We start from the raw sequence: 19,539 nt of genomic DNA on the forward strand, positions 1-19,539 counted from the left end.
AGAGAAAAGCAGGAATCTAATTTGTTTGATTACAGTAATATATACAGAAAATATACATAAAGTAGAAGTCAGACAGGTATAAACAGAGATACATTAATCAGTATTATTGTACCAGTATCAGCAAGTGAAGATAAAAATAAATATGGAGAAAGTATCATCAGTCACTAGTAGCAAAAGACATAGGAGTTTAGTAATCATATAAGGAGAGTGAAGAGGTTAGGTTATAGAGCAGGAATATAGCCAGGAAGAGTTGAGATGATTTTTTTAGTATTGGTTTGAACTTGGTGGTGATGCTTGTGTTTCCTATAGAAGGTGGATGTGAGTTCCACAGTTTGGTGATTGTGAAGGAATAGAGGAGTTTACCAGCAGGTAAAGTAGGCTTATCTACTTTTAGAAGTAGATGATTTTCAGATCTTAAGATGCCTGCTGGGATGGTATTTGGCAAGTAGAGCTGAGAGACCAGAACAGTCTGTGGTGTGTATATTTTGAGCACTGTGTTAAACATCAATAAAATTATGCTTGCAATCATGCAAGCCTTAAGATGATTTTCTAATTTCTTGTATGTAGCACGGTTTTGGAATTATTAATACAAATATGAACAAACAATAAATTGACACTTAGATGTGCAACAAGGATTTAACTGCAAAAACACCTGGAGATGTCACCAGGCTGTAATCAGTTAATAAACTTCTTTAGCAGTGTGATCAGGGAAACTATCACATTTATAAGTTGCCAAACTGGAAAAGGGGAGAGCAGCCATAAGACATTTCTAACTGTGCATGAATGCAACACGGATCAGGGCAATAAATTCTTCCAGTCACCCCCCCCCCCCCCACATCAACAGTGATGAGAGGGGGGGTGTGACTGGAAGAATTTATTGTGCAAAAAAGAATTAATGTGGCAGCTCAGGTTGGCCGCCAACTTCCCCCCAGGTTTAAACGACCATTTATGTATTCATTCAGTACTAAAGGAAAAAGCCAACAAGATCTTAAAATATTTAAAATTATTTTGTATATAAGGAAAATTAAAAATTATTTCATTATACATAGAAACAATGTTTTGCATTTTTTCATATGCACATAGAGAATGAAAAAGCAGAAATTTGATTTAGAAAATAATTAATAGTATTAATTCATTATGAATATATTTTAAAGTGCATAAAATACTTTAAAGTGCATGAAACGTTGTGAATGAATTTTAACAGTGTTTGTATAATGTTTGAATTGGCTTTATTCCTTTAAATAGGGTCCGAGTTGATGATTTTATTGGGGCATTGATTAATTACTTGTTTAGAAAGAGAGTATTTAAATGCTTAGGGGGTATGGTTCAGGTTGTTCCGATGAAGTCTATTCATTGATGAAAGCGCTCAACACAATGTATTATGTACTTTATACTGGAATTTATTCTGGTTTTAACTAATTAAAAGGAGTATTCCATGGTCCTTTTGGTGCACTTTTTTACTAGTAGTAGTATCAGATGTTAACATAGGGACATGAAGGTGAACTGATAAAACTTTAAAGTACAAAGCCCGTGCAAGACAAATGTCTGCACACAGACTATTACTACGTGAGCAGAGGGGATAAAAACAGAAGAAGGGTGCTTAACCAATGACCTTCAGTAGAAAGAAATGGAAGGGAGTACTACAAGTGAAACAGACAGAAAAATGCATAACTTTTAAACCCGTGTCTGTCACTAGAAAAGAGAAAATTTGAATAGAAATGGAATGCTCAAGGCTCACAAGGACAGTGGAGAAAATAAAGCTAAAACAGACTTTTGTCTGGAAATATCTATTCATAGTTAAGTTACTAGGCTTGCAATCAAGAAGACCACTGAGGAGGCTAGCCCCAATTCCTAGCTTCCCCCAAGCACTGTCTGGTTAAGTGACTTTTTCAAAGTCACACAGTAGGCAAATGAGGACTAAGAATCAAAGGCTGAAATTCAGGAACTATTGCTTCCAACCTTATCAGAGGAAAAGTCACAGTGCCAATTTGTTTATAACTTCCTACTCAAGACTAGCTAAGAAAGAAAATAACTTTATATCAACAGACTTACAGGTAAGCAACATAAACTTTAAAAAAAGTACAATGGAAATACGATACTTTATACACAGCAACAAAGAACAAAATCAAGGTTGTACAGTTAAATAAGATGTTCCAGTTGCTTGCTATTCCTTCTTTGAGTTAAAAGATGATTTGTTATATACAGTAAGCAAAGACAGGCAGAAAAATCTATACCATCTGTTAATGCCAAAACCTCATAAGCTTATTATTATTTTTTTTTTTTTGATAGAGTAATCCCACTAGATACAAGTATCTTTTTTTTCTGGGGCAACCCAGGAGCCCTGACTAGTTAAATGGCTTGCAGAGTTGTACAGTAGACAACTGGAGACAAAAGGACTCAATCCCCATTCCCTTGACTAGAACAAACGGCAATAAAATACAAACACAAACACAAACAAAGATAATAATGAAGTTAGTCCATATTCATGTTAAGATTAGTGTTAGGAGGTTAGCTGTTGATGGACAAAACTAAGGAAAGAGTGTTAGCCAGGTTTTATTAGAAAAGTATAAGGAAATAAAGAGAATATCTGTGAGTTTCTTGTCCAGAATGTCACACACTGCACCTATCCAAGACACAAGAATCCATTGATTCTAATGCCAAGTATGCAAGTGTCACTTGACTGCACTGTTATGAACACTCTGGGGGCACTAGAAAAATCCAGTAATGGGTATCCATACATAACGGTACTAAAGGACTAGGTTACAAAATGTACTGAATCTGTCCCACTATGCAAAGTTAACACAAAGGCTATTGCCAGAGAACTGGTATTGTCATTCTCTAGAGAGCATGGTATCCCTAAAAAAATGGCTTGTGCCAATTACTTAAGGTTACTCAGCTGCAAGTGTCTGTATGCCATCCACAGATAAATTGTTTAGTAGAAACGTTAAAAAAAACACTGAAATCCATATGAAGAAAAGTAACTGGTGCACATGGAAACAACTGGGACCAGATGTTACACTACTTGCAGGATAATATATACTACAAGCTTCAGCGGTGTTCACTTTATTTGAACTCTTGTACTGCAGTCATCCCAGAAGTCTATTTGATAGTGCTGAACAGACTTGAAAAGAGAAGACACAATTTAAAAGTGTGACGGAACATTACATTAGTTTACATGATAGACTAAAGCTGATTATGCTCAGAGTAAACCAGCACATGCAGAAATTCCAAAAGATGCAAGAATAGAAATCTAGAAATAATAATCAGATTTAAAAAAATCCAAAACAGGATTTCAAGTATTAATATTAGTACCTTCCACAGAGATTAGATGACAAGCAGCCTTTGAGGTGACTGAAATGCTAAATGCAGTGAACCACAAGGTTAAACCAGGAAAGGGAAATGCAGAGCAAATCAATTGCATTAACATACTAAAGCCATGGTGAGACTATTAAATTCTGTGGTTAGCTTGCAAGCTGATGTTAACACAAGGACAGAACAGAGATCTCTACCTGAAAGTTGGAGGAATCCTTCTAAAAAGTATAAGTGCATGAAATAAGAGCTTCTATTAGGAAGCAAAAGAATGTTTCCCAGAAATGCCTGTTAGAAATAAACCAAAAGAATGTAACACAAAGACAACATTTGGAGTGAATGTTGCAATCTGCAAGATCTCTCTCTGTCTTAACAGTCACAGTAACAATTAGGAAAAGTTAAAAAAAAATGCTCAAATTAGGAGTAACAGAAAGATTACAGTGTGAGTGGAGAAGTCCAGTAGTCTAGTTCCTAAACCTGATGCAATTATCAGATTATGTGATGATTTCTGAAAGCATAATAGCATTTCAATGTCTAAAGCTATTCCATACCCAAAGCAAACAGAGTACCTAGGAATCAAAACACTTAACATTACAGTTGGCAAAGGGGTACTGGTTATATCTCTCGTGCATAACTTGACTTGAATTGTTTCTGTTGCTTCATATATAATATGAAGATGCTTCTTATACAAATATGAATTTCTGTTAATTTTATTATCACCGTTTTCTTTATTTTGCAGGACACAACTGCCAGAACAAGGACACTACAACAGAAGGATAAAGAGATGGCAACCCTACAGGTATTGCTGCGGTTATCTGCCACTGATCGCACACGGCTTGTTAGATTACTACATGACAGCAGTTGACAATAAACCAAATGACTACTATACACGCTGCTCATAACTGTTATTGACATACATTAACTACAGCTACATCAACTCCACTGGAATACTTTATTTTTCCTAAAACATGCTCCATCCCACACACTCTCTTCTATGGCAACCAAAGTGAAAAAATAGCTATATGAACTTTCTTCCAACAGGTTACTTAATATTAACAGCACAAGTGGAGCGCTGTGACTACTACAGATGATTAACTGTAAGTGAAACACAGTAAGAAACCCACCTCGTACATCATCCCAAAACATGCACAAGTTGACAACAGGCTGAAGAAATCCACAAAAACACTCTTCAGTTTCACCCTCAGCAGCCACTATACATCCAACCCGGAAACAAAATGCACAAAACTAACATCGGCGAGATCAGTGAAATTAACAGTGAAACTAGAAGGTAACGAAGATTAAAAATGTATGTGGATCCTTTTTGTTCGCTCCCTAGCGTTCAAGATGTGCAAGTTAACAGGCGAGGGAAAACTCGAACAAAAAAAATGGAAAGAAATTTAGTTGCAGGAATGGAGATAGTTCGCGAAGTGGGCAACGCTCAACAAAAGCACCTCCCGCCCTGTTAAGTGCGATGATTTGTAACATCAACTGATCTTTTCGATACTGCATATATTTGTGTATTTACTTCTACATTTATATGTTTAATATTTGTTTATTATTTACTGGGTTAATAAAATGGGTGTTATCAGTGATAGATGAACACACGGTAGGAGGGAAGGTCAAGGTAACACAGTATGAGAAGACAGAGTAAGAACTACTACATAAAGTTAAAATGAGCAATGGCTTACAGCAGATTTTTTTAATCAGCCACAGTTTTCAATGAGTTTTGAGCAAGTGTATGGCTGGTAAGTGCAAAAAGAAGAGGAAAAGGTGTAATGCAGAATAGTAAAGTGAGGGAGAAGGGAAATATTAAGAGATGCCCCATGTTTGGACAGTTGCTTCTAGCTTATTGGTTAAGGTGTGCTTTTTCTTGGGGGTGGAGGCAAGCTTCATGTTGGTGGCCCCCAGGACACTGCCAGTCCAAGTATCATCCTGTCACTGTCTCTTCTCTTAAGCAGCATTTTAATTCATGCTACAGAATTTTATGGTAGTATGCATAGGCTAAACTGTAGCTACAATGTTCTTAGAATTTGACAGGTCTGTCGACCCTTTTCACAGAAGGGCATTGCCAGGGACTGGCATTTAGTTGCAATGACGATACATCTATGTACATGGCTGGCTGTAGGTGAAATGGTGCTGTAGACAAAGGGCTTCAACCCTCTCCTCACCACACGGCTTACTATTTCATCCCACTACACATCCTCCACTGCCCCCCATTTTTTTTGTCTCATCCCAGGCTCCCCTCACCTAACACATTACCTTTGCTCTTAATTTTTTCAAGAATCTGTGACTTTCTATATGCTCTAAAATGTATTTAAAATTCTTTTTTTACACCTTTTCATCCAATGATGGCTTGAATACTTAAGGAAAAAAATTCATCGCTGCTCTTCAGCTTTACTTTTCCTTGCATCCTTTTAATACACCTTACCTGGCCAAGCCAGCACAGTATTAACTTCATAGGAAATAATTCAGTTAAGCAGGGGAGAAGCCATAGGGTTTAGATGCTCTGAGGTACAGTGGATGTAAAAAGTGTACACACCCCTGTTAAAATGCCTGTTTTTTGTGATATAAAAAATGAGACCACAATAAATCATTTCAAAACTTTTCCTACCTTTAACGTGACCTGTAACCTGTAAAATTCAATTGAAAAACAAACAAATAAACTCTATGTAAATTCTTTTTATATCTTCACTTCCCCACTGCCTATACGCCTATTCTTGCACTGCATCTTTTACCATTTCCATAAGATGTATCTTTTACCACAAACATAAAATGAATCTTTGTCTAACTGTTCTTTTTATCCCCCTCCTGGCATTCTCTGCACCTCCTTTTTCCTACACTTCTCCTCTGATTTACTTCATTTGCATTTCATATCTATGTATATTTTTCTTCTATGCTAACAATACAAGTGTATAAAATGTTATTTTTTAACTTGTTTGTAAATTGTTTAAATGTGCAATGTGTTTAGGAATATGGAGCTTTAAGTGTGCAATGTGTTTGTAATATGGAGCTTTTCTCCCCAGGCCTCCACTGAAAACGGGCTTTCGGGCCCAGTGGACTTCCCCGATTATCAAACTGGAAATAAATAAATAAATAAAATAAATCTGTTGTTAGAGGAAAAAATATAAAAAATGTGCAATATGCTGGTTGCATATGTGTGCACACCCTTAAACTAATACTTTGTTGTGTGTGCACACCCTTAAACTAATACTTTGTTGAAGCACCTTTTGGTTTAATTACAACGGTCAGTCTTCTTGGGTACACACCTACCATCAATTATAGAGACTCTGATTAACCACAAATAAAGTTCAGCTGTCCTAGTAGGATTTTCCTGACTTACTCAGTTGCTTGCTACAGCAAACGCCATGGCTTGCAGAGAGCTTACAAAGCATTAAAGGGATCTCATTGTTGAAAGGTATTAGTCAGGAGAAGGGTACAAAAACATTTCCACAGCATTGGATATACCATGGAACACAGTGAAGACAGTCATCAAAAAGTATACAAAATATGAGACAACAGTGATGTTGCAAAGAACTGGACGTCCCTCCAAAATTGATGAAAAGACAAGACAAAAATTGGTCAGGGAGGCTGCCAGGAGACCTACAGCAACACTGAATGAGCTGCAGGAATTTCTGGCAAGTACTGGTTGTGTACTACATGTAACAACAATCGCCCATATTCTCCATATGTCTGGACTATGGGGTAGGGTTGCAAGATGGAAGCCTTTTCTTACACAGAAAAACATTCAGGTCCTAAAATTTGCAAAACAATACATCGTCTCCCAAAAGCATGTGGGAAAATGTGTTCCAAATACCAGTCACTTTTGGCCCAAAACCTTCAGGTGTCTGCTAGAAAGTTGAAGTTGAAGAGGAATTTCACCTTTCAACACGACAATGACCCCAAGCATACATCCAAATCAACAAAAGAATGGCTTTGCCAGAATAAAATTAAAGTTTTAGAATGGCCCAGCTAGACCTCAGACCTAAATCCAATAGAAAATCTGTGGTGTGACCTGAAGAGGGCAGTGCACAAGAGATGCCCTCGCAATCTGACAGATTTGGAGCTATTTTGCAAGGAAGAGTGGGAAAATATTGCCAAGTCAGGATGTGCCATGCTGATACACTCTTACCAGAGAAGACTGAATGCTGTAATTAAATCAAGAGGTGCTTCAACAAAGTATTAGTTTAAGGGTGTGCCCACATAACAAAGTATTAGTTTAACAGTGTGCACACTTATGCAGCTAGTGTATTGTATGTTTTTTTATTTTTTCTATGTATTCCCCTAACAGATTTGTTTGTTTTTCAAAGAATTTTACAGGTTATAGATCACATTAAAGGTGGGAAAAGTTTTGAAATGATTTATTGTGCTCTCGTTTCTTTATACCATAAAAAACTGGCATTTTAACAGGGGTGTGTACACTTTTTATATCCATTGTACATTTTGGAGTATTTCTTTCCAACCTTTTGATCCACTGATGTTCTGAAACAATCATAGGTAAGAAAAGAATTTCAGTCTTATTTTTATTTCTTTCAAGGAAGACATATATTGTTCCCAAGGCTTAATGTTCAAAGATGACAAAATAGCTCACAATTGACTAACAAGATACATGTTTGAGAGAATGCATAAATCCTTTCTTGGAATAATGACTGACTACTTCCACACCCCCACACCAAAAAAAAACAAAAAAAAATGCAGTCACTGTCTATGCATCCCTATGGTGTTAGTGTGGGATGAAAGCAGAGATTCAAATTTCCACAGTCATGTATTTCAAGTGATTGTTGTCATACATATACATAGCATGTCCCCATGTTCCTCATCCCTATGACCCAAAGGCAGCCATCTGTATACATGCCTGATGTGTAATTATGAAGAAAGTGAAAAAAATAGTGACCACAGTAATGCATTCCAACTTGTTGCTCCTAAACAATACACTATCCCTACACAGGCTGTAGTAACCTTCTTTGAACACCTCTGAAGTCTAGGAGAAAAGTAAAAGAAACAATGACGACAATGTCCCCAGTCCCAACACAAACTATAATGACCTCCTATAAACACCTCTGAGGTTTGATTGTGAGAAAAATGAAAGAAGTGATGACAACACTATCCCCAGATGGCCCACACAGACTAAAACAACTATCTGTATACATCTCTAGTTTCAGAATGGCTGCAGTTTAGGGCAGAGACCACCAGTTAGTCCATGTCAAAATCCAGTTATACAGTCTAGAATGTGGGAGCACCAGATCCCTAGAAGGTCTAAAGGCTTGGATGTTTTGTGATATTTTATGCTTTATTTTTGAAAGATAGTTACTTGTAAACTACATTTTCATTGCTACCCAGAAGAATTGTGTGTACATAGATAAATACACACACGCACACATCTTCAGGGGAAACTAGAGGAATGCCAAATCACCTACTGCATGACTTTAAGATGCTGGAGGAAACCAAAGCATGTGGAGAGAAAGAGACACACACACACACACACACACACACACACACACACACACACACACACACACACACACACACACACACAGAGGACATGCAGATTCCACATAGAAACTCAACCAGAAAGCAAGTGAAATGGCAATGATACTGATCACTCTGCTAACCATGCCGCTGTGGCAACAAGCAATTGCTTTCACACACATTCTCATCCTGTAAAATGACTGAATATAGCCACTTATGTGTAAAGTCTATGTTTGCAATGGTAAGTGAAAGAAATTATAGCCAAATTGTTGAATACATTGCAACATACACACACATCCACTGACAAGAATAATTTCAGTGCCAATGATGTTTTGTATTACAAAATGAAAGAAATTATAGCTCTATTGTTGCTGTTACTCTGCAGCTTCCCCCCACACCCACACACATATACACACACACAAACGCACACATACACACACACACACAAACGCACACATACACACACACACACATATAGGACATAGCAATCCTAGTTTTACACTTTCAGCAAATAGCACTACATTGTGCAATATTAGTACTGCCCCATCAGACTGTTATTAGGAATAATGCATACCTGTTACTGTCCCTGACTTCACAGAATCACCCTAATTTTGCCTGATATATTTGCCCTGTCCCTTGTAAAAAAACTGACTTGCTGATAAATTATTTCGGATTACAGACATTCAGTAATAATTCCAGACATTAGAATTTCATATCTCCTATTGTCCAGAAATGCATGTTATTCTATTAATTTTTTATGTGAATTAGAGTAATATTTGAAATTGTTCTTGGATGGCAATTAAGTAATTGTTTCATAAGTCTGTGGTACACTAATGCAATATAATCCGACCTGGCCACCAAAGTGACATACACTCTTCCTGCCAGCATATGACTATTCATGCCACAAATATGGCAGATGTATGTCTGACTTCTGTGATTGGAAGGTTTTTTAAAAGTTATTTTTTTCAAGTGTGTCTCAAAACCAACTTTTATTTTACAAAAAGAGTGTTCACATGCATAAGGATGAAGGCTAACACTTTTTAATGTAAAAATAAAAGTTGGTTTCACCACCTTAAATATAATCTTTCCTGGAGTTTTGCTGAAAGTGGAGGAAAGCTGTTTAAATGCAACAAATTGTAGAGCTGGTTTCTGAGCAGCAGATTGAATCTTAGTTTAATAGAGAGCTATTTGGCTTTCTCAAGTATGTGACAGTAGTGTTCATTTGGAGGGAAGGTTGTAATGAACCAACAAATAGCATTACATGTGCTTATGTGTGTGAACATTTGAGATCTGCTTATCAGTCAACCAGTCCAGGAGTCTGGTCACAGCTCTCAACCTTTTATTTCCTAAATGTTGAACACTGCCTCTCACTGTGAAGATCAAATGGTCAAATGTAAAACACTGTACTCACAACTTCAACCAGGAAGCTCAGAGCATGGGACTTCCAACGTGGCTGCACACTAACAGCTTGTTTCTAGGTCTCCCAGTGTGAAAATAGAAACTCAGCAGAAAAGGCCAGTAGATTTGTGTTCATGGGTAAATTTCAGTAGCTGGCTGGTGAATGCACTGACTGGATGCCAGTAATAAAGAAATAAAGAACACGTAAAAAATCATCTACAAAAAGTAAGGAAGAAACACTGACTGGGGAAAGTTCTGCAGCTGTTAGGCAAAAAGCAATGCAACCGTCAAACATGACTTCCAATAACCTACAGGAAGATATAAGACTGCATGCAGACCTGGTTACAATAAACAAAACACTGATGGAGTAAATGAACACAAATAACAAAAGGCTGGAAAAATGGAAGAAGCTTTAAACAGATATTCAGATGAGATGGTAAAGCTCCAAAAATCCAAGGCTGAAATGAAAAAAAAGGCTGGCTGAATATGAGACTGCTCAGGAAAAGATGTTTCAAAAATAATAGAATTAGAGGACAGAGCACATAGGGAAAACATGAGAGTTTCAGCTATACCAGAGAAGCTGGAAGAAACAGACTGCATTAATTTTATGAAAGCACAAATAAGCAACTGGACTGGTATTCCACAGCAGGAGTTGTTAATAGAAAGGGCACATTGTGTGTATCCTCCAAATCTAGCCATAAGAAACCTAGACCTTTAATAGTAAAGATGCAATCCTGCCAGCAGAAGGAGCTGATTTTGACAAAACTGTGGCAGAAGGACAAAATACTAAAAGTGGGAGACAACAGAGTGTTTGTAGAGAATGATTACTCATTGTACACCAGGCAGAAGAGGAGTACATTCATTCCACTATTCAGGGAATGTTGAGACACAGGTGTGAGATTCAAACTGCTGTATCCAGCTGTCTTTAAGGTATTCTTCCCTGGAGGGACAAAATCATTTTTTGAGGAAGTGAATGCTAAGGAGGAAATACAAAAGTTTGTCTAACTAAATGTGAGCTGTGAAAATGGAGACAACAAGCAGTCCTCTGGGAAAATAAACTATCTATTCTTCTCCCTACAACTCTTGGAGTCCCACAAGGCTCTATTCTGGGACCCCTCCTCTTCACTATTTTCATAAATGATCTGAAAATCTCCCTTCCACAAACCACCTGCATACAATATGCCGATGACACAACATTAATATGTTCAGCCTCCTCGCCTGCTGGACTTCATTCGAGTACCTAAGCAGTATTTACCATAGTTGAAAACTAGTTCCATCAACACTGTCTCCTCCTTAACCCCAAAAAACTAAATTGGTACTATTCTCTCCCTCTCAGAAGTCTCCTGCTATCAACTTCACAATTACATCTAATAATGGTACTGTAATAACTCCGGACACAACCACCAGACTTTTAGGTGTAACAATTTATCATAATCTAAACTTTGACACACATATCAACCTAACCATTAAATCAGTTAAAAAAAAACTTGGTTTCCTCTACAGACTTAAACCCTATCTCACACCTCTAGCTAGGACTGCTATTGCCCGATCTCACTTAATCTCCACCCTTCTCTATGCATCCCCAATCTATACCCACCTATCCAAAAATAATCTTCATAAGTTGGAAACAGCCTATAATAACATAGCTAGATTTGCCACTAGTGCCCCTTTTCGAACCCACCACTGCCAAAATCTTAAATTGCTAGGATGGCTGGAATTGCAAAGCCAGATTCTTTTCCAGCAACTTACTAATATACACAAGATCTTACACCATCCCACAGATACACCCATACTCTCTACCCTTATCTGCCCATATAAAAATCTAACAACCCTTCAATCATCTAATAAGGTACTAGCAGCTACCCGAACGTCCAACAACAAATCTGGAGATAGCTTGTTCTCAGACTCTATTGGTGACTCTTGGAACACTCTTCCAACTAAACTCACAGCCCTTTCTTCTACCCCACTTTTCAAGAAGCAATTAAGAATCTTCGTTAAAGCCCAATGGCTTTGCCCATGCACAAATCCTGACTGACACTTTCTCCCCTAGCAGGACCATTCTTTACTATCTATCTTTAACATGCTATTTCATGTGCTCTGATATTCTCGCTTAATTCCTACTGTAGTAGCTCACCTCCTAAGGTTTGGTAAACTTTATAAACAATGCTACTCTCAAAAAAAAAAGTTTTATTAATCCTTTTACTCAAAATTTTTAACTTATTTAGTCGGGTATGTTGGTATGTTACTGTAACAGTACTATATAAATGTTCCTGTATTTGAAATGTTTTACCTGTCTGACATTATCTGTATTGTACATGGTCAAGATTTCTGTCTTGTAAATTGTCTTAATGTGGAGCTTTTCTCCCCGGGCCTCAGCTGAAAATGGACATACATCCAGTCGGATTATTCCGGTCAACAAATGTAAAATAAATAAAATAAATAAATAAATATGTCTTTATACAGTCTATTTGGGTAATATGGGAGGATAAGGAGTTCCATTTTTAGCAATGCTATAGGAGAACAAGCATTGTCCAGCTCTTTTGTTGGGCTTGGTTACACTTAGTAGCAATTTGTTGGAGGATCTTAGGGTACATGAAGAAATATAAGTTTGTAGTATTGATGAGAGTGCTGGGCAGGTATTTGGTTTATAAATTAGTTTATGGGCTAGCATTAGTTGGGTATAGCAAAGATAGTTTGGGAAATCCAACCAGTTCGGTTCAGAGATTGCTTGGCAGTGGTGTGAGCAGTTAGGCTTTCCTGAGGTGAATTTAGCTATTTTATAGTAACAAGACTGAAGTGTATTGCTGAGGGATGAGTGAAGGTTAGTAAAGATAGCACTACCATAAAGTAGAGCAGAGATGAGTAAGGTCCTGGCAGTTTTGTTTTGGTGTTTTTCTCCATATAAGTTTATGATGATAAAGTTTGCCAAGTTTAAAGTGTGTTTTCTTTATTGCATTGAGAATGTGTGTTTCAAAGGAGTTTGTTGTCAATCGTAATGCCTAGCAGTTTGGCAGATTTTTACTATTTTTGTTAAAGTTCCATCTTTAGATAAGATTTTAAAGTCTGTATCTGGTGGTTTTGAAATGAATAATAGAAGTTTTGTTTTTTTGGCGTTTAGTAGCAGTTGTGAATTGTTTAGCCATGATACAATCTCTGTAAAAGCATTCGGAGTAACTGTGAGGAGGTCAGAGAAATTGTTTGAAGTAGAGATTATTGTTGAATTGTTGGCATATTGGATAATTTTACCTAGATGAGAGACTTTGTGGAGGTCATTAATAAAGATGTTGAAGAGTAATGGTCCCAGAATGAAACCCTGTGGGACTCCTATGTTGTTTGAGAGATAATCAGATTGGACGTTATGCCACTTTACAGATTGTTGTCTATTGTTTAGGCATGATGTAAACCAGTTGAGGGATTTGGGGGCGCAGCCAAGTTTTGTTAATTGGATTAGAAGTTTAGTATGTGATCCTGTGTCAAAAGCCTTAGATAGATCCAGTAGGATTACTGAAGTGGGGTGACTTGTATCCTAAGGCTTTGTTGACAGTATCGGTGAATAAGAGCAGGGCTGTAATAGTGCTGTGCTCTGGGCGGAAGCCATGTTGAGTGGGAGACAGAAGATTATTATCAATGAGGTACTTGAGTAATTGTGTGTACATACTTCAAGGATTTTGGATAGTGGGAAAAGTATAGAAATGGGGCAATAGTGTAAGAGGTCTTGAGAGTTTCCACCTTTATGTAGTGGAGTAATAGATTTTTTCATAGATGTGGAACGTATCCTTCTGCGAGAGAGTGGTTTATAAGAATACTAACTGGATATGCAATTGCATTTGCTGCTAGTTGTAAATATTCTGGGGGACGGTTGTCTGCAGAAAGAGAGCATGGTTTGAGTTTTTTAATAGTTTACATATGAGAGATGTGGGTACCGGTTGAATAGAAAATGAGTGAGTTGCGGACAGATTGGAGTTTTTGTCAGGAATGAGTGGTACATTGTCATTTTGTATGAGATTATTAGTATTCTGAGAGTATTGGTTTGGGCCTGTTGAGGAGTCTTTGATTAATTTTTGGATGGTGGTAATAAAGTGGGTATTAAAGTTGTGGGAAATTTGATTAGGGGTCTTATCAGGTGCAGGAGAGGGATTCTGTAGAGTTCCAGTGTTGAGAAGGGTGGAGATTGACTTCCAGAATTTCTTTGGATTATTTTGTAAGGTTGTTAGCTTAGAGGAGAAACCGTTTTTTTATCTTGTACTACTAAATTCTAATTACATCTGAAAACTTCATAGAGGTCTTAACTCTCCATGATTTTATCTCATAGTTTTGTCTGTTTCTTGGAAAATTTGTGGTTTCCTATTAAATCATTGTAGCCTGCATTTACTAAATAATGACAGACATTTGAGTTTCAGATTTAATGTCGTCCAGAAAATGCACCCTAATACATAACACATCTAGCAATGTTATATGTATAGTAGTAGTAGTATTTAAAATTTGTCCCTGATTTGGAAACTTTGTCTCCTATTATTTTGAGTTGGGTCTATGATTCATGACCTAAGATGTTAAGATGCATGCACCATATTCTTTCCAAAAATGCTTGTTAATACAAATACAAATCCATTTATTATAACAGCTATCAGGATGAATAATACTTATAAATAAAAAGTGTCCCTGATCTGGGTGTCTTTATCCTTCATTATTTTGAGCTCTAAAGTCATCTTGGTTATATCTCAAAGGCATACAACATTTGGATACACAGTAACAAACTCTACCCCAGTCCTGCATAACTAATTCCTAATGAAAGATAAGTGACAGGCACTTGCATCCATGAGTCCTCTGCACAATCTTAATACATACACAGGACTATTGCAGTGTGTACGGGGGATTACTACCCTTCTAATTAAAATCCTTGAGTAGGTGAAAGGAGTTTAGAATGTAGCAGCAGTAGATTAAGAGACTGGAAGATCCCTTACATGCTGTATAACAGTGTGAATTATTAAATTCTCTGCAATAATTCATACAGGATTTTGAAATTCATTGTTATATTATTAAAAGTGTGCATTCATGAATTCCAGATGTCAGTGAATTTATTTATCTCTTTTTCATATTCTTTGTGATGCTACATTAATGTGTGTAGTCATGCAATAATTCATATAGAACTTTGTCATTCATTATTCATTGTACATAGTTATTCATTCATAATATCAGCTTGCAGTGCACATAGCAATGGTCAGAGACTGTCAGTATTGCGTATCAGTCACTGGTCCTAAGTGAAACTGTGATGTGGTGCAACTTTGAGATATAACCTTCATTTTAGCCTGCACTAAAACCAGCCCTGGGATTCAGTACGCTCCGTGCAGGACACGATCTGTGTACGAGTGCAGGGGGTGTGTCCGAGCATTGCTCGCACAGTACACACGCCCCCTGCACTCTAGAATTGCCGTACGGCAATCCCAAAGCAACTAACTGTGTCCGTGGACACTGTTATCATAATATAACAGTGTCCATGGACAAAATACACTAAAAACCACACAAAGGCACAACCCCCCCACAATGGTCCAGCACAGATTAATGTCCAGAATGGTATGCCAGTGTACATGCTGGCATACCAAATAAGTAAGCATGTTTCTGAGAGGAACATTTAAACCAATACCCCCATGTATGATGTAGTTGTCCAGATGTCCTGCCCTAAGATGCAGAAAGCAATGTGCATACCCCTATAGTATAAAAAAAATAAAACACACATTTATTTTATTTTTTTCCCATTCCAATAAAGTTTAAGCATAGCTGAGTGGGTTTGTGGGTTGTGCAGCTGTGTATAGCATAGCTGAAACATCCAAAGGAGCTAAATAGAAACATACAGCCAAAACAGACAAAGTGAAATAGCATAGTGATTAGAGTGTTTGCTTAACATACAATCATTCACGGTTTGACCCCCCATGCAGTCTATTCATTTTTATGTGTGAAAACAGTACTAAAAGTATCTTTTTTATAAATAAGTAGTGAATAATGTATATTTGTTAATAAGGGTAGTGTAGCAGTTCCAAATGTGAGGTGTCAGTGTAGTACAGATGTGAAACCCCCATATAAACACAAGTGTCCCATACAGTATAGACACAAATGAATATAATGTAATGAAAGCACATAGGGGGATGTTATGGAAGGGAAACATACATATCATAAAATGTCATTAATAAGGAATCCACCCCACAATCCTGATAGTCCATAAAATGAAAGCTGAACAATGCTAAATTGTGCTGAGCTATGCTTAGCCAAAGTAAGCATTGCTTAAATTTGTATACTTAGAAATAATTAGTGTAGCTAAGCAGATTTGTGCACTGGTAAACAGTGCTTGCCATGTCTAAGCAATGCTTATCTTAGCTAAGTGGGTTTGCCCAACACTTAGCTTAGCTCAGCATATATAAAACCATGCAGTCATGGCAAAGTGTGGTAAATCAGCCCTATTTAAACCTTGCAGGCAGGAATATAGCCCATAATCAGTTGTAGCTCATCACTGTAGGCACTATGGCTGGTGTTGGTGAAGGTATGCGCTTTCGGGCACAGTGCTGGGGCATTCAGGAGTCCAAGGTCATGGTTGGACTCCTAGTAAAAGACCATGAAGGGAGACTGCTGCAGGACCAGTACCAAGGCTCCCAATACAAAGCAGAGGCCTGGGACTGCCTCACATGTGATCTCACCAATGCCACTGGCATCCCTCTGACTGGTGAGCAGGTTCAGCACCACTTTGCTGACTTGAAGCATGGGAAGAGGGAGCTCTTGGACCAGTGGGTCCAAGATGCACAGGTGAGGAATGTCCCAGCTGTATGTAAGTATCAGTATCAATAAGTGTTCTTCAAAGTCCAGCCTGTGTATGTGATGGATAGGTATGCATAAATGTTCCTTTATCTCCTGTACAGTTGCAGATGAGAGGGCCGTGAACATGGATGCCCATGCCAGCAAGCTGCTAAGGCTGTGTCGCAAGGCTGGTGAGTATAAATCTAGCTTGTAGTATTCATGGCAAATAAATAGAAAGGAGTAGAATGTCACCTGTCAGTATTTAAAAATGGGCATGGTTTGTACTGAATAAACGAGACATTAGCAGAGTAATAGTGACGTACAGGGTATATACCAATAAAAGTGTCATTACCTGTCAATAAAACTCAAAACCTCTGACTGGTTGTATTTACTTTGGTATGTGGTAGTATGAATTGAAATGTGTACAGTTTCTGCACAGCAGCTATAGCTCTTAAAGCATTAAATAATCATGGCTCATCTGACAAAGATTGTGGAGTTGTATTACAGGAGATTAACTATATGAAATGTTCCATGCACCAAGATCTGATACCTGAATAGGAATGTTGTGTTAACCAGTGTTTTCCAGCCTGTGCTATGCCAAATTATGAATACACAGTATAAGAACTATCTACCATGCATGACTGTAAAAATTACAAGGTCAGATTGTACAACCAAGAGTGTATTAGGCAGAAAACAGGCAAACAAGCAACAACAGTTTCTCGATAGGTTATTCTGATGAAACACAAACTTTGTTCTATTTTTTGCACAAACAGACATGGTTCAAATCCCAGGACTGGTAGTAAGCTGTATGCATAATTTCACCCAGGAATATGTGAATATGTGTAGAAACAGTAAGGTAGTGTTAAAAGAAATTTCCTCCACAGGACTGCCAGGTAAGAAAAGATATATCCTAGCTGTAAGAAGGCTGTACTTATGCTACACCCAGTGTCCAACCTGAAGGCTGCAAATGACAGCAAGATAAGTGCATATACCAAGTAGTCTCCTCCAAGAAATGTCCCTCAAGTGTCATGCTGCTACAGATAGTGGTCAATGCTGCCCACACCCAGGGTGACCAATACAAATCAAGGCAGAGTATGGTAGTAGCACAAACACACACACACACACACACACACACACACACACACACACACACACACACACACACACACACACACACTATGAGTGCATCTATGTAACCCTGACTGTGTGAATATGTTTAAAAACAGTCAGGTAGTGCTAACAGAAATTTCCTCCACAGGTCTGCCAGGTAAGAAAAGGTATATCTTAGCTATAAGAAGGCTGTACTTATACACTGTATACAAACATACCACTGCTTAACCCAAGCCCATAGGTCAATGTAAAGTAAGGTAATACCTGGAGAGTAATGATTAGAGCAATGATCATTAAAGTTGTGAGCAATTGAAGCCTATAGAGTTTTTAATTGATATCTCTCTCCCTCCACCCTATCTGCACCAATAATCTAAGCACATAAATCATTGGGTATGTTTTTCACCAAACCTACTGTTGGGACATGTGTCCTATTGTTCTACAAATATTTAAACATTTGACTATTAATGTTCTCTGTTCAAATACTATCATTGGTGGCCCGTTGCTATCACTGTAACCTGCATGCTGTTATAATGCCCACTGTGGTTCCATATATGCATGTGTTCTGTTTGCTATGCAACTGTTCCACATCTGTTGTTTTGGGTTAATGAGAATACATATGCTTGCTGTTATAACTAATCATGGAATGTGTTTTCGTGACTAACCAACATATGTTATAAAACTGCAACACCATAGCATGTCTGGGAAGGCCGATCCCAGTGGATCCACCTGTCCTGTCTCAACTGGCCATGGCATGGGGCCCCGGCATGTCTGGGACCCATCCCTGGACCTCCTTGTCTGCTGTTCCTGCACCACCTTCGGGTGGAACCACCTCAGGGGATAGGGCCCATCCCCACCCAGGAGCGGCCACCGACAGGACATTGTCACCCGTCTTCAGCTCCGGGGATTGGTGCGTAGCGAGCTTTGAAAGGAGTTCAGAGATCTGCTATGCCAGCTTGAGGGCCGCGTGGAGCATCTTGAGGGTCAACCTGCCCCTCCTGCTCAGCCCCCAGCACAGCCACCTTTGGGGCCGTGAAGGTGTAGTGGTAACTGTCCATGGGTGGGGACCTCAGTCCCACTGTATCCATTTTGGGTCTCATAGGTGTCCAGTTTCCAACCACCCTCCCCGTCCAAGGTGTTTACTCCCCACATGTGTCATATACTGTCCCTGTCTGATGTCTTGTCTGTCTTCCTACCCAACCTACCTCCCCAAATATACCTACTTTCCTTCCCCAACATCCCACTCTCACCTTATTAAAAAAAACAAAACAAAAGGGCAATCTGTTCCATCAAAAAAATATCGCCCCATACATAGCTGTCCATTTTGCACGTGTCCACTGGACACATGTAATCTGGTCTAACTGGCTTAAGCAGTTTTCCATTTAGCCATGTTTTGGCATCGCTTACCATTGTGCAAACCCGGTCACAACTGCTTAAAACTGCCTTAATCACCCTGTCTCCATCACCCAATGTTCT

At 38.3% G+C, this 19,539-nt stretch overlaps 1 protein-coding gene across 1 annotated transcript in view; it reads right to left on the reverse strand.

Annotated features, from left to right (window-relative positions):
• LOC122794901 (pleiotropic regulator 1-like) overlaps positions 1-4,583 on the reverse strand; it is a 319,076-nt gene extending 314,493 nt beyond the window's left edge. The window contains exon 1 of the mRNA XM_044063497.1: positions 4,434-4,583. Within this exon, the coding sequence (XP_043919432.1) occupies positions 4,434-4,445 (12 nt within the window). The 5' untranslated portion in view covers positions 4,446-4,583. The remainder of the gene's footprint in view (positions 1-4,433) is intronic.
• Between the last annotated feature and the right edge of the window lie 14,956 nt (positions 4,584-19,539).

This window comes from Protopterus annectens, chromosome 2.part1 (assembly GCF_019279795.1).
Source record: "Protopterus annectens isolate FY-2018-M chromosome 2.part1, PAN1.0, whole genome shotgun sequence".
Taxonomy (NCBI): Eukaryota; Metazoa; Chordata; order Ceratodontiformes; family Protopteridae; genus Protopterus; species Protopterus annectens.